Raw genomic sequence first — 16,724 nt, 5'->3', positions numbered from 1 at the left:
CACTTGGTGGCCATTGTAGATAGCGATGACACAAAGATTTCACATGCCACAAATGCAGGTAAATAAGGAATTGATTGCTGGGTGAAAAGGAAGGACAGCTGGATGGATATTTGCCGGAGATTATCTTGTTTGTTATTACAGGTGCTTGAAACACTGAGATTGATTTCCATCAATTTAACTCTAAAAAAGTGTGGGTTTTCCACATTGGAGAATTGAAAGCAAACATTGCAGACTTCACGAGCCTAACACTTCTACATATCTGTTCCTTACTGGCCTAATCAGATATGAAAAGCTAAGATATTGCAAAACAATGCAACGTTTGCAAACACAATATCTGCTAGGATTAGGTTCAGGATCAGGGTTAGTGCTAGGACTAGGTTCAGGAGCACTGACATATTCAACATGGATACCAAGAGAACAAAGGAAATTTGATTTTAGAATTAAATTGGAAAGTTGTTTAAAACTGCATGCTGTATTTGAATCATGAAAGTTTATTTTTGATTTTATCCCTTTAAGATTTGTAGAGTAACCTCATGCACCTAGACATCAGCTCAGAACTATAACCAAGGAATTAGAGAGAGAGAAAAACTCACAGAAGATTTATTATTAGGATTAGTATTTCTAGGCCAGTACTATCAATAGCATGATTTTGTGTTCTGTGATGATAAAACACTCTCCCATTAGTGCATTCTGACTGTGTAGTCTATTCTCAAAGCAGGTCTGATTTTCCATGCAAAAAGTTGGATGAAGTTGGTTCAAAACAGGTACTTCAAATTATCCAGAAATCATGCTATCCACAAACAGCTGTCAATTTCCAAATTAAAATCAACCTGTCCTGACTTGGAAGTCACCTGACTTCAATCAAACTGTTGACCTGCAATAACTTGATTATCATTGGCAGAAGAGCATTTGTTTGAAATCATCTTACTTTGAAGGAATTCTAAAACTCAGTTAAAACTTTCAATTTGACTTAGTCATTTGAATTCAGATACTCTCCTTCGCTCATGATCTCCTCCTCTCTTGTTACCTCCTCACATTCCCGTTTACAAGATTTCTCCAGACTGGCTCCCATCTTATGGAACTCTCTGCCTCGCTCTCACCTACTTTTAAAAGCTTCAAGTGCTCCCTGAAGACTCTACTATTTAGGGACGCTTACAACCTACACTAACCTTCCTATCTCCACTGCTATCCACTAAAACCCCATAGCATGTAAGCCTATGAGCCCAGCTGCTTGTAGTTAACCTTCATAAGAGCCGACTACAACAGTGCAACTCTCGGCAGGACCCTCTACCCATTTGATCCCTGTAATTGTTTTTTTATATACCACCTATGTTCATAGCGCTGCGTAACCTGTTGGCGCTCTACAAATACCCGATGATAATACTAATAATAATTCAGTAATTTGTCTTTTCCAAATTCCAAACATTATATTCCAGGAACTATAAATAAAAATGTGGATGTAGTGTTTTATAATATTTAAGCAATAGTATATTTCTCTAATGTTCTTTGGCTTCTTTTTTTATAGGAAGAAAAAAATGTCAACACAGCTCCAAGACCTTAATTTTGCAGAGGTGAAACCTCTCCTTGTGGAAGATGTATGTACACATTTTACCATTTAATAAAAGCAAACTAAGTTTTATAGAGGAAACACGTCTTCGACTTTCTATAATTAGTTAAATTTGGTTCCTGGAATTTCCTTTAGTCCTCTGTTTGCCCACGTCTTATGTCCTTTAAAAAACAGGAATGATGTCAGAGAGAAACACTGAAATACAATAGAGATTTATATAAAGACACTGGAGGAAAAAATAACTAACAAAATTAAATATATGCTGTAGTCTTTGGCCAAAATAAAATTAAGTATTTAAAGGGGTGACCTTAAAATGAACTGTGTTTCTTGATTATTTTGTTTTAATTTTGAAAGGTATAATGAAAGCTTTAAATAATATGAAATCAAACTAAATTGGATTTCTTCACCAGTTTTGTTAAAGGGACAGTCTACACAAAAAATGTTATTGTTTAAAAAGATAGATAATGCCTTTACTACCCATTCCCCAGCTTTTCACAACCAACATTGTAAGATTAATATACTTTATAACATTTAAACCTCTAAATGTCTGCCTGTTTCAAAGGCTCTATTGACAGCCTCTTAATCACATGCTTTTGTATTTGCTTTTCACAACAGTAGACTGCTAGTTCATGTAGACCATATAGATAACATTTTGTTCACACCCGAGAATTTATTTAAGAGTTAGCACAATACTAAATGCAAGTCGATAGATCATAAATAAAATGTCATGTGATCAGAGGGCTGTCAGAAAATGCTTAGATACAAGATAATTACAGAGGTAAAACGTGCATTAATATAACTGTGTTGGTTATGCAAAACTGGAAAATGGTTAATAAAGGGATTATCTATCTTTTAAAACAATAAAAAATCTATTGTAGACAGTCCCTTTAAATGTAAAACATTAGATAATATATTTAAAGAAACAACACCATGAGAACAAAGTCAATTTGATAACAATGCCCACAAAATACAGTTATGTGAATTTTATTAAAAAATAAAAATAGTATCATCATTTTTTTTTAAATAAAATAACAGCACCATTATAAATAAATATAAATTTGGCGGGTGTGGGGTGTTTGAAAAAAAAAAAAAGGCACTGAAAAGTGCCTTTACATTGTGGTCAATGGGAACTGTGTGTTCCCAGTAAATATATATATCTGCTTATATACATATATAGTGCGTTAATATGTGCATATACACATACATTTACAGTATATGTATATAATTATATACACATAAATTTACAGTATATGTATATAATTATATACATATATAGTGCGTTAATATGTGCATATACACATAAATTTACAGTATATGTATATAATTATATACACATAAATTTACAGTATATGTATATAATTATATACACATAAATTTACAGTATATGTATATAATTATATACATATATAGTGCGTTAATATGTGCATATACACATACATTTACAGTATATGTATATAATTATATACACATAAATTTACAGTATATGTATATAATTATATACATATATAGTGCGTTAATATGTGCATATACACATACATTTACAGTATATGTATATAATTATATACACATAAATTTACAGTATATGTATATAATTATATACATATATAGTGCGTTAATATGTGCATATACACATAAATTTACAGTATATGTATATAATTATATACACATAAATTTACAGTATATGTATATAATTATATACACATAAATTTACAGTATATGTATATAATTATATACATATATAGTGCGTTAATATGTGCATATACACATACATTTACAGTATATGTATATAATTATATACACATAAATTTACAGTATATGTATATAATTATATACACATAAATTTACAGTATATGTATATAATTATATACATATATAGTGCGTTAATATGTGCATATACACATACATTTACAGTATATGTATATAATTATATACACATAAATTTACAGTATATGTATATAATTATATACACATAAATTTACAGTATATGTATATAATTATATACATATATAGTGCGTTAATATGTGCATATACACATAAATTTACAGTATATGTATATAATTATATACACATAAATTTACAGTATATGTATATAATTATATACACATAAATTTACAGTATATGTATATAATTATATACATATATAGTGCGTTAATATGTGCATATACACATAAATTTACAGTATATGTATATAATTATATACACATAAATTTACAGTATATGTATATAATTATATACACATAAATTTACAGTATATGTATATAATTATATACATATATATTTACAATGTGCTGCCATCGCTGTACTACTGACCCCCTTCGATGCTTTGGTTCTGTGTCGTGTATGACGGCATTAGAATGAGGCTCCCATTGGAGCCTATGGAAGCGCTGTCTCGTGAGGGCAATGCTTCCCAGAAATCAACTTGTAATACCAGCGTACATTAGCGTGCACTGATATTACTCAGTGGAGCGCAAATATCGCTTTCACGTAAGCAAAATTTAGTGCTTCACTTGTATTTAGCACTCCACTTGTATAGCACTCCCTATATTAGTACACTTAAATGTCCCTTATAAATAGAGATATAAGTAAAAATGGTTAAAGTTAATGACAAGTTTGTTGTAAGATGTCTTACTGTTAGGGTTGCCACCTCGGCTATGTTTTCCTGGACACTTATGAGTTATACATGCTGCAGGGTGTGCAGAGAGGAACATTAAAGTGAAGGTCCATTTTGATGAATTAGTGATAATCCTATTAAAAACAAGGGCACTTTAATTCATCATAATTGACATTTCACTGTTTTCTTCAAAAACTTACCTTTTAATCCTAGCAGCCGCTCCAGCACTTCCTCCGCCCGTCGCAAGCCGTCTTCGCAGGTCCAAAATAACAAATTCGGCTTCCTCCAATCACAGCGTCGCATCAGGCCAAGATTCCCCCAAAGGGGAAGCTGTGATTGGAGGAAGCCTGATTTGTCATTTCTGACGTCTGCAGAAGCTTCCGACGGCCGGGGGAATCGCTGGAGCAACATTCAGGATAAAAAGGTAACTTTTTGAAGAAAACAGTGAAATGTCAATTTTGATGAATTAAAGCGCCCTTGTTTTTAATAGGTTTATTAAAAACTGGGCACTAATGCATCAAAATGGACCTTCACTTTAAAGGGACACTGAACCAAAACATTTTCTTACGTGATTCAGATAGAGCATGCAATTTTAAGCAACTTTTTAATTTACTCCTATTATCAATTTTTCTTTGTTCTCTTGCTATCTTTATTTGAAAAAGAAGGCATCTAAGCCATCTAAACTTACATTCTTGAATTTCAAATAAAGATACCAAGAGAATAAAGAAAATTTGATAATAGGAGTAAATTTGAAAGTTGCTTAAAATTTCATGCTCTATCTGAATCATGAAAGAAAACATTTGGGTTCAGTGTCCCTTTAACAGTGTTGTTCAGTGTCACTATTTCAGACATCCCAACTCTCCCTGAAGTTCAGGAAATGGAATTCAATCTCCCTGAAATTCCAAGTACCATGATCCAATGTGGCCCAAATCCGGAAAAGTGTTTCTTTAAAGTGAAGGTAAACTTTGGTGAATGAAAGCCCATTTTTTAAAAACGCTATTAAAAACAGGGGCACTTTCATTCATCAAACTTTAAAAAGCAGCGGCTTTGATTAAAAACTTACCTTTTTTTCTTTTCACAGCTACAGCAGCTTTCCCCTCCTGGAAATCCTCTCTTCACACGTCAGCAATGACTAATCCGGCTTCCTCCAATCATGGCTTTCCCCCAGGGTGGTTATTGCCTGAAGCCATGCTGTGATTGGATAAAGCCGGATTAGTTATTGCTGACGTGTGAAGAGAGGATTTAAAGGAGGGGGAAGCTGCTCTGGCTGTGAAATAAACAAAGGTAAGTTTTTAATCAAAATGGCTGATTTGTAAACTTTGATGAATGAAAGTGCCCCTGTTTTTAATAGTATTTTTAAAAAACAGACTTTCATTCATCAAAGTTTACCTTCATTTTAAGGAATGCCTTTTGTTGCTGGGTTGTTATAGAACCCTCAAAGCATGCAGCAGTAATCAGAAAGCCCCCACTGATTTTAATAAAAGAAAACGCAGATACTACCTTATTTACTGCACGTAATTAAACTTTGTATTCTAAAATATTTAAGCGTACGATCACTGGAAAATAAGTTTTTTGTATGTGGTTGTGCAATAAAGCTACTTTTTTTAATGTGACTTTAGTGGGAAGCTACTTTAATAAGTCTCTATCGGATAGATTATGAGTTTTTGTCGGGAATGGTGTGCGGGGCTAACAAGCCTTTTTTTTCTCACCGCTCACTTAAGACAACGCTGGTATTACAAGTTTTTTTGCAAGCCGGCGTTAGCCTCAGAAAAGTGAGCGTTGAGCAAAATTTAGCTCCACATCTCACCTCAATACCAACGTTGCTTAAGTCAGCGGTGAGCTGGCTGAACGTGCTCGTGCAAGATTCCCCATAGGAAACAATGGGGTTGAGCCGGCTGAAAAAAAACCTAACACCTGCAAAAAAGCAGCGTTACGCTCCTAACGCAGCCCCATTGTTTCCTATGGGGAAATAAAAGTTATGTCTGCACCTAACACCCTAACATGAACCCTGAGTCTAAACACCCCTAATCTTACACTCATTAACCCCTAATCTGCCGCCCCCGACATCGTCGCCACCTACATTATATTATTAACCCCTAATCTGCCGTTCCGGACACCGCCGCCACCTACATTATACTTATGATCCCCTAATCTGCCCCCCCAACTATATTAAATTTATTAACGCCTAAACCTAAGCCTACCCTAACACCCCCCTAACTTAAATATAATTTAAATACATCTAAATAAATTTACTACAATTAAATAAATTAATCCTATTTAAAACTAAATACTTACCGATAAAATAAACCCTAAGATAGCTACAATATAACTAATAGTTACATTGTAGCTAGCTTAGGATTTATATTTATTTTACAGGCAACTTTGTATTTATTTTAACTAGGTAGAATAGTTATTAAATAGTTATTAACTATTTAATAGCCACCTAGTTAAAATAAGTACAAATTTACCTGTAAAATAAATCCTAACCTAAATTACTATTACATCTAACACTAAACTATCATTAAATTAATTACATAAAATACCTACAATTAACTACAATTAAATTAAATAAACTAAAGTACAAAAACCCCCCACTAAATTACAGAAAATAAAAAAAGAATTATTTTTTTTTAAGCTAATTACACCTACTCTAATCCCCCTAATAAAATAAAAAAGCCTCCCAAAATAATAAAATTCCCTACCCTATACTAAATTACAAATAGCCCTTAAAAGGGCCTTTTGCGGGGCATTGCACCAAAGTAATCAGCTCTTTTACCTGTAAAAAAAAATACAATACCCCCCAACATTAAAATCCACCACCCACACACCCAACTCTACTCTAAAACCCACCCAATCCCCCCTTAAGAAAACCTAACACTACCCCCTTGAAGATCACCCTACCTTGAGCCTTCTTCACCCAGCCGGGCACAAGTGGACCTTGGATGACGTCACTTAAAGGAACCTTCATTCTTCAGTCGCCATCGGATGGAAGAGGATGCTCCGCGTCGGATGTCTTCAAGATGGACCCGCTCCGCTCCGGATGGAAGAAGATAGAAGATGTTGCCTGGATGAAGACTTCTGCCGGTCTGGATGTCCTCTTCTGGCCGGATCGGATGAAGACTTCTGCCCCTCTGGAGGTCCACTTGTGCCCGGCTGGGTGAGGACGGCTCAAGGTAGGGTGATCTTCAAGGGGGTAGTGTTAGTTTTTTTTAAAGGGGGATTGGGTGGGTTTTAGAGTAGGGTTTGGTGTGTGGGTGGTGGGTTTTAATGTTGGGGGGGTATTGTTTTTTTTTTACAGGTAAAAGAGCTGATTACTTTGGGGCAATGCCCTGCAAAAGGCCCTTTTAAGGGCTATTTGTAATTTAGTATAGGGTAGGGAATTTTATTATTTTGGGGGGCTTTTTTATTTTATTAGGGGGATTAGAGTAGGTGTAATTAGCTTAAAAAATTTGTAATTCTTTTTTTATTTTCTGTAATTTAGTGGGGTTTTTTTGTACATTAGTTTAATTTAATTGTAGTTAATTGTAGGTAGTTTATGTAATTAATTTAATGATAGTGTAGTGTTAGATGTAATTGTAATTTAGATAAGGATTTATTTTACAGGTAAATTTGTACTTATTTTAACTAGGTAGCTATTAAATAGTTAATAACTATTTAATAACTATTCTACCTAGTTAAAATAAATACAAAGTTGCCTGTAAAATAAATATAAATCCTAAGCTAGCTACAATGTAACTATTAGTTATATTGTAGCTATCTAAGGGTTTATTTTATCGGTAAGTATTTAGTTTTAAATAGGAATAATTTATTTAATAGTAGTAATTTAGTTTTATTTAAATTATATTTAAGTTAGGGGGGTTAGACTTAGGGTTAGGTTTTGGGGTTAATAAATTTAATATAGTAGCAGCGACGTTGGGGGCGGCAGATTAGGGGTTAATAAATGTAGATAGGTGTCGGCGATGTTAGGGACGGCAGATTAGGGGTTAATAAAATTTAACTAGTGTTTGTGAGGCGGGAGTGCGGCGGTTTAGGGGTTAATATATTTATTACAGTGGCAGCAATGTCCGGTCGCCAGATTAGGGGTTAATAATTTTAATTAAGTGTTTGCGATGTGGGGGGGGGGCTCGGTTTAGGGGTTAATAGGTAGTTTATGGGTGTTAGTGTACTTTTTAGCACTTTAGTTAAGAGTTTTATGTTACGGCGTTAGCCAATAAAACTCTTAAGTACTGACTTTTAAATGCGGTAGGAGTCTGGACAGGAGAGGGTCTACCTCTCACTTTTTCAAGCAATCGTAATACCGGTGTTAGGAAAAAAGTGAGCGGTACACCTGTACCTGCCTGACTCGTAATACCAGCGGGCATTAAAAAGCAGCGTTGGGACCCCTAAACGCTGCTTTTTAAGGCTAACGCAAGACTCGTAATCTAGCAGTATCTTATTTAGGCTTTCAAGGTGTCCAATATATAACTAGGAGAGGGGGGGCGGCGCAGTAGCGGGTGAAGCCACTTCCCTGAAATTAGATTTTGCAGGTTGGGATGTCTGCTATTTGTGTGGTGTCCAGGGTGGAAATTCATGTTCCTACCTGCACACCCTGCAGCATGTATAACTCATAAGTGTCCAGGAAAACGTGACTGAGGTGGCAATCTTACTTACTGCAGACTTAGTTACAGAATAGCTGACATGGAGATTTATATAGTCAAAGATTTAAAGCATTTATAAATACTGGTGTAAACCATTGTTACTTCAAAATTTTCTTTGTTGATTAGGTTTTTTTATTTAACACAGAGAATATCTGATTCAAGCACCTACAACTGTTATTCCTGCTGTAAATATTTATGTAAAACACACTGGTTAAATGACTTTCCCTGTTTCCTTTTCTTTTTCTAGGGAATCACTGTATTAACCCCAGAGTATGAGATCCAGGTAAGGCAATATTTATAGAGAGTTCTATTCTGTATTTCCTGGTTTTCCTGTTTAGTCTGTACATTTGTTCTTACAATTAAAATAAGTTGAAAAACACTTTTATATAGTGCTAAACATTAAAGCTTTTGTGAGTGGGCTATAAAGTCAACATTGCGATGTAAACGAATTGAAATCGTGCAAACGATCGCAAGATTTCAATTATGGGGTAAGGTCTGGGGGGCGTCCCTATGACGCTAGGAACGCCCTCCAGACCGCGATCAAATCCTGCAAGCGCAGTTGGCTTCAGGACAGCCGTTGGCTATGACGTTGTATTCCGTCATAATTACTTTAAAGCCCAGCACCGCTGTGACGGAATACACCGGCATAACGGCGGGAAAAGGTTAATAGACTGACGGCTAGATTTAGAGTTCTGCGGCCAAAGGGGTGCGTTAGCTATGCTGGCTTTTTTTCTCCTGCACCTTTTAAATACCACTGGTATTTAGAGTTCACAGAAGGGCTGCGTTAGGCTCCAAAAAGGGAGCGTAGAGCATATTTACCGCCACTGCAACTCTAAATTCCAGCAGTGCTTACGGACGCGGCCAGCTTCAAAAACGTGCTCGTGCACGATTTCCCCATAGGAAACAATGGGGCTGTTTGAGCTGAAAAAAAAACTAACACCTGCAAAAAAGCAGCGTTCAGCTCCTAACGCAGCTACATTGTTTCCTATGGGGAAACACTTCCTAAGTCTGCACCTAACCCCCTAACATGTACCCCGAGTCTAAACACCCCTAACCTTACACTTATTAACCCCTAATCTGCCGCCCCCGCTATCGCTGACCCCTGCATATTATTATTAACCCCTAATCTGCCACTCCGTACACCGCAGCAACCTACGTTATCCTTATATACCCCTAATCTGCTGCCCCTAACACCGCCGACCCCTATATTTATTAACCCCTAATATGCCGCCCCCAACGTCGCCGCTACCTACCTACACTTATTAACCCCTAATCTGCCAACCGGACCGCACCGCTACTATAATAAATGTATTAACCCCTAATCCGCCTCACTCCCACCTCAATAACCCTATAATAAATAGTATTAACCCCTAATCTGCTCTCCCTAACATCGCCGACACCTAACTTCAAGTATTAACCCCTAATCTGCCGACTGGAGCTCACCGCTACTCTAATAAATTTTTTAACCCCTAAAGCTAATTCTAACCCTAACCCTAACACCCCCCTAAATTCAATATAATTTTATTCTAACTAAATAAATTAACTCTTATTAAATAAATTATTCCTATTTAAATCTAAATACTTACCTGTAAAATAAACCCTAATATAGCTACAATGTAAATTATAATTATATCGTAGATATTTTAGGATTAATATTTATTTTACAGGCAACTTTGTATTTATTTTAACCAGGTACAATAGCTATTAAATAGTTAATAACTATTTAATAGTTACCTAGTTAAAATAATTACAAAATTACCTGTAAAATAAATCCTACAATTAAACCTAACACTACACTATCAATAAATAAATTAAATAAACTACCTACAATTATCTACAATTAAACCTAACACTACACTATCAATAAATTAATTAAATACAATACCTACAAATAAATACAATTAAATAAACTAACTAAAGTACAAAAAATAAAAAAGAACTAAGTTACAAAAAATAAAAAAAATATTTACAAACATTAGAAAAATATTACAACAATTTTAAACTAATTACACCTACTCTAAGCCCCCTAATAAAATAACAAAGCCCCCAAAATAAAAAAATGCCCTACCCTATTCTAAAATTAAAATAGAAAAGCTCTTTTACCTTACCAGCCCTGAAAAGGGCCCTTTGCGGGGCATGCCCCAAAGAATTCAGCTCTTTTACCTTTAAAAAAAAACCATACAATACCCCCCCAACATTACAACCCACCACCACATACCCCTAATCTAACCCAAACCCCCCTTAAATAAACCTAACACTAAGCCCCTGAAGATCTCCCTACCTTGTCTTCACCACAACGGGTCCCGATCTGTCCAGAAGAGCCTCCGAAATCTTCATCCAAGCCCAAGCGGGGGCTGAAGAGTGTCATCCATCCTCCTGCTGAAGTCTGGATCCAAGTGGCGGCTGAAGAAATCCATCATCGGGCTGAAGTCTTGATCCAAGCGGGCGCTGAAGAAGTCCATCATCGGGATGAAGTCTTCTATGAAGCGGCATCTTCAATCTTCTTTCTTCCGGAGCCATCATCTTCCAGCCGACGCGGATCCATCCTCTTCTACCGACGCCTACTCGCCGAATGACGGTTCCTTTAAATGACGTCATCCAAGATGGCGTCCGTCGAATTCCGATCAGCCAATAGAATGCAAGCTCAATCTGAGTGGCTGATTGGATCAGCCAATCGGATTGAACTTGAATCTGATTGGCTGATTCCATCAGCCAATCAGAATTTTCCTACCTTAATTCCGATTGGCTGATAGGATTCTATCAGCCAATCGGAATTCGACGGACGCCATTTTGGATGACGTCATTTAAAGGAACCGTCATTCGGCGAGTAGGCGTCGGTAGAAGAGGATGGATCCGCGTCGGCTGGAAGATGATGGCTCCAGAAGAAAGAAGATTGAAGATGCCGCTTCAAAGAAGACTTCATCCCGATGATGGACTTCTTCAGCGCACCCTTGGATCAAGACTTCAGCCCGATGATGGATTTCTTCAGCCGCCGCTTGGATCCAGACTTCAGCCGCAGGATGGATGTCACTCTTCAGCCCCCGCTTGGGCTTGGATGAAGATTTCGGAGGCTCTTCTGGACAGATCGGGACCCGGTGTGGTGAAGACAAGGTAGGGAGATCTTCAGGGGCTTAGTGTTAGGTTTATTTAAGGGGGGTTTGGGTTAGATTAGGGGTATGTGGGTGGTGGGTTGTAATGTTGGGGGGGGGGTATTGTATGGTTTTTTTTTTTACAGGCAAAAGAGCTGAATTCTTTGGGGCATGCCCCGCAAAGGGCCCTTTTAAGGGCTGGTAAGGTAAAAGAGCTTTGAACTTTTTTAATTTAGAATAGGGTAGGGCATTTTTTTATTTTGGGGGGCTTTGTTATTTTATTAGGGGGCTTAGAGTAGGTGTAATTAGTTTAAAATTGTTGTAATATTTTTCTAATGTTTGTAAATATTTTTTTATTTTTTGTAACTTAGTTCTTTTTTATTTTTTGTACTTTAGTTAGTTTATTTAATTGTATTTATTTGTAGGTATTGTATTTAATTAATTTATTGATAGTGTAGTGTTAGGTTTAATTGTAGGTAGTTTATTTAATTTATTTATTGATAGTGTAGTGTTAGGTTTAATTGTAACTTAGGTTAGGATTTATTTTACAGGTAATTTTGTAATTATTTTAACTAGGTAGCTATTAAATAGTTATTAACTATTTAATAGCTATTGTACCTGGTTAAAATAAATACAAAGTTGCCTGTAAAATAAATATAAATCCTAAAATAGCTACAATATAATTATAATTTATATTGTAGCTATATTAGGGTTTATTTTACAGGTAAGTATTTAGATTTAAATAGGAATAATTTATTTAATAAGAGTTAACTTATTTTGTTAGAATTAAATTATATTTAATTTAGGGGGGTGTTAGAGTTAGGGTTAGAATTAGCTTTAGGGGTTAAAAAATTTATTAGAGTAGCGGTGAGTTCCGGTCGGCAGATTAGGGGTTAATACTTGAAGTTAGGTGTCGGCGATGTTAGGGAGGGCAGATTAGGGGTTAATACTATTTATTATAGGGTTATTGAGGCGGGAGTGAGGCGGATTAGGGGTTAATACATTTATTATAGTAGCGGTGCGGTCCGGTCGGCAGATTAGGGGTTAATAAGTGTAGGTAGGTAGCGGCGACGTTGGGGGCGGCATATTAGGGGTTAATAAATATAATATAGGGGTCGGTGGTGTTAGGGGCAGCAGATTAGGGGTTCATAGGGATAACGTAGGTTGCGGCGGTGTACGGAGCAGCAGATTAGGGGTTAAAAATTTTTAATAGAGTGGCGGCGATGTGGGGGGACCTCTGTTTAGGGGTACATAGGTAGTTTATGGGTGTTAGTGTACTTTAGAGCACAGTAGTTAAGAGCTTTATAAACCGGCGTTAGCCCAGAAAGCTCTTAACTACTGACTTTTTTCTGTGGCTGGAGTTTTGTCGTTAGATTTCTAACGCTCACTTCAGCCAATACTCTAAATACCGGCGTTAGAAAGATCCCATTGAAAAGATAGGATACGCAAATGGCGTAGGGGGATCTGCGGTATGGAAAAGTCGCGGCTGCAAAGTGAGCGTTAGACCCTTTCTTGACTGACTCTAAATACCAGCGGGCGGTAAAAACCAGCGTTAGGAGCCTCTAACACTGGTTTTGACGGCTAACGCCCAACTCTAAATCTAGGCCAAAGTTTCTTAGAGGGATTTCGACAACTATCAATTCTATATTTAGTTTGTTGCCAATTGAGCTAACTCAGAATCAAACATATATTCAATCAATAATAAAATACCTGTTAATTTCCATCCAGGAACCGCACGGACTCTATTACCTGTTCATGTTCTCTGTTTACCTGCTTGGTATACGTGCTGTTTACAGCATGCACGAGTAGTAAACAAGCAGAGGATAATCTATTTAACCACTCCTATGTCAGTCAATCTGAAATCCTCTGAACTTCTGGATCAACCTAGACAGTTGGTGAAGTAGGCATAAACAAGGGGGGGGGGGATAAGATGCTGAGGTTTAACCCCTTGTCTACTGCAGAGAATACTCTCCCTTCTAGACAATTTAAAGAAGATTATATTGCCATGTTTATAGCAGGCATTTATTAGATTTTTTTATGTTTGCTACGTTTGCATATTTTTTAAAAATTAACTCAAGACCAACATTATGTAAAGATGTAAAACTGTGTTACAAATGGCTGCTGAGAAGTAAATATATAGTAAATGGCAGTATACAACTGTACAAGTTTATTTAAAGGGGTATAAAGGAGCAATGAAAGTGCTCTGATGTATTTGCAGAGAAGTATGTGTTTAACCCTTGCAATAGTGAAAGAATCCACTACTGGTTGAGAGGTGGACACAGCAGGAAATGTATGGGTAAATATGCCTCCTATATCACATCATTAGCAGTGCATTGTCACCCTGAAGTACTGTATGTGTACATACATAGGGGTTGATCACAATACTTTAGAAAAATATATCTTATGGTTTTCAATAGGATATCACAATTAAAGTCTATGGAAATTTCTGAAGATAAATCATTTGATAAACTTTTCTACAGTATTGTGATCAACTCCATACTTCTGTGGAATAATAAACGGCTATAACTAATTTGAGTATTTTATTATTGCTTATGTCTATTTAAAGGGACACTAAACCACATAAATATTCTTTCATGATTCAGATAGAGAATACCATTTTAAACAACATTCCAATTTACTTCTATAACCTAATTTGCTTCATTTTTCTAGATATCCTATGTTGAAGAAATAGCTATACATGGGTGAGCCAATCACAATGCCTGCTATAAACATGGCATTATACTCTTCTTTAAATTGGCTAGTAGGGAGAGTTTTCTCTGCAGTAGACAAGGGGTTAAACCTCAGCATCTAATCCCCCCCTTGTTTACGCCTATTTCACCAACTGTCTAGGTTGATCCAGAAGTTCAGAGGATTTCAGATTGATTGACATAGGAGTGGTTAAATAGATTATTCTCTGCTTGTTTACTACTCGTGCACGCTGTAAACAGCACGTATACCAAGCAAGTAAACAGAGAACATAAACCCAATGTGCAGCCAACAATCAGCAGCTACTGAGCCTATCTAGATATGCTTTTCAGCAAAGAATATAAAGAGAATGAAGCAAATTAGATAATAGAAGTAAATTAGAAAGTTTTTTAAAATTGCATGCTCTTTATAAATCATGAAAGAAAAATGTTGTGTTTCATGTCCCTTTAAGTGTTATGAACAAAAAGAGAAACAGCTGAGAGGCACCAGTAGGGGGCAAGAGAGTACATATGTGACCCCACTGTAATCTTGAAGGGATACTGGAGCCCTTAATGAAAATATTAGAATCTTAGATCTTGACCCTCTGATATCTCTGGATCTGTGCCTCTATCTGAGGAAGAAATAAATCTATAAACTCATAAGAAGTTTCAAATGAGGAATAACCACACTATCTAGGTATAATATACTTGCTGAACAAATGGCCATACCTTCACCCATTGTTCATCAGGTTTAGATTAATAAAATGTCACTGAAACTTTGTCTATTTTTCAACAAAATCTCAAGCCATGAAATAGAGAGCCCAAATATTTGGTTTAAATTGTAAAAATGGAGATCATGTGCAAAAGCAGCCACAATTCAATTTGGAGCAACTTCTTCTTGCTCTTCTTTTTACCTAGGAGGACAAGTGAAAACCTTGTTTGAAAGAGGGGAAGCCCCTTTTTCAAATTAAAAGTCACCTGCCACCCCCAGATTGCAGCCTTAGCACAGGAGTATAAAATGGTTCAGCATTAAGATAATAATTAATGTCTCCCTATAAATTATTTTTATATACATAATGTTGTTATATTTGTCCCAAATATCGAAGAGCTTCAAGTTAACTATTTTTTGTAACCATTTTGATTAAAGCATCCTATTTTTCTTTGTTATTTGGCATAAAGTTGGCAGTAATGATCACATAAATACATTTCAAATGAAGTAACATACTTTGTAGAGTAGAGTTTTGAAAGGTTAATTTGACATTTTCCTTTTTATATACACAAAAGCCTCATATTGTGATTGAAACAATGCTGCAAGGGATAAAGGTCGGAATGTCTGGACAGATGGCGTTTGTCTTCATCCCTCCATCAGATTACTGAACTAGTCTGGGCTTTTTTTCCCTCCTCTTTCCTGACTTGGTGTTTTAATACAAATCAGTGGTTGGAGAGCCTGTTTCAGTAATAACACTGATGTTTGCTTGTTAGGTGCAGCCATCTGTTTGCATTGGTTTCTGGGGGTTTTATGGTTCCTCACTTCACCTTCTGCATCGCTTCATGTTGTAAGGAGAGACAAGACCAAGCCCTAGGTTATTGAGTGTCATATTGTTATATACTTCAGGCCTTATGCAGCTCAGATCACTAGATAAAGCAAGAACATATTTTATTTCTATTAGAAGGGTATCCAGCCTCAACATTGTGGCTGCAAGACAACCAACCACAAATGTGGGGACAAAAAAAATGTTTATAAAAATTTTGTGTATTCCAAGATCTCACTGGTGCTTACATCTCAGGGGAAGAATGTAATTTACAGAATTTATTAAACATCCATCAAAACATTAAATCACAAGCACAGCAATTATGTTTGTACGTACTCTCAAAGCCATGATTCAATCCTTACCTTATGGTACTGGTTAGGTGCACACACCACAGCAGTTGAAGAGAAAGGAGTATTCAGTATGGCAGATGTGTGGCACATGACCCCACGCATCACTCAGGATACTTTTACCAGACAAAGTGTCCATTTTTAGGTTAAGCAACCCCAGCTTTAAAGGGACATAAAAACTTTAGTGTAATCATACTGTAAAGCTACTATTTTAGTCAGTTTGTAATATAATGTGCCACTTGCATCTGGAGCTGATC

At 36.1% G+C, this 16,724-nt stretch overlaps 1 protein-coding gene across 2 annotated transcripts in view; it reads left to right on the top strand.

Annotated features, from left to right (window-relative positions):
• Positions 1 to 16,724, top strand: part of NDRG1 (N-myc downstream regulated 1) — an 89,331-nt gene that overhangs the window by 37,011 nt on the left and 35,596 nt on the right. For both annotated transcript variants that reach the window (XM_053715374.1, XM_053715375.1), the window contains exons 2-3: positions 1,526 to 1,595; positions 9,063 to 9,098. In XM_053715374.1, the coding sequence (XP_053571349.1) occupies positions 1,536 to 1,595; positions 9,063 to 9,098 (96 nt within the window). In that variant the 5' untranslated portion in view covers positions 1,526 to 1,535. The remainder of the gene's footprint in view (positions 1 to 1,525; positions 1,596 to 9,062; positions 9,099 to 16,724) is intronic.

This window comes from Bombina bombina, chromosome 5 (assembly GCF_027579735.1).
Source record: "Bombina bombina isolate aBomBom1 chromosome 5, aBomBom1.pri, whole genome shotgun sequence".
Taxonomy (NCBI): Eukaryota; Metazoa; Chordata; class Amphibia; order Anura; family Bombinatoridae; genus Bombina; species Bombina bombina.
This window is presented reverse-complemented; position numbering and strand designations above follow the sequence as displayed.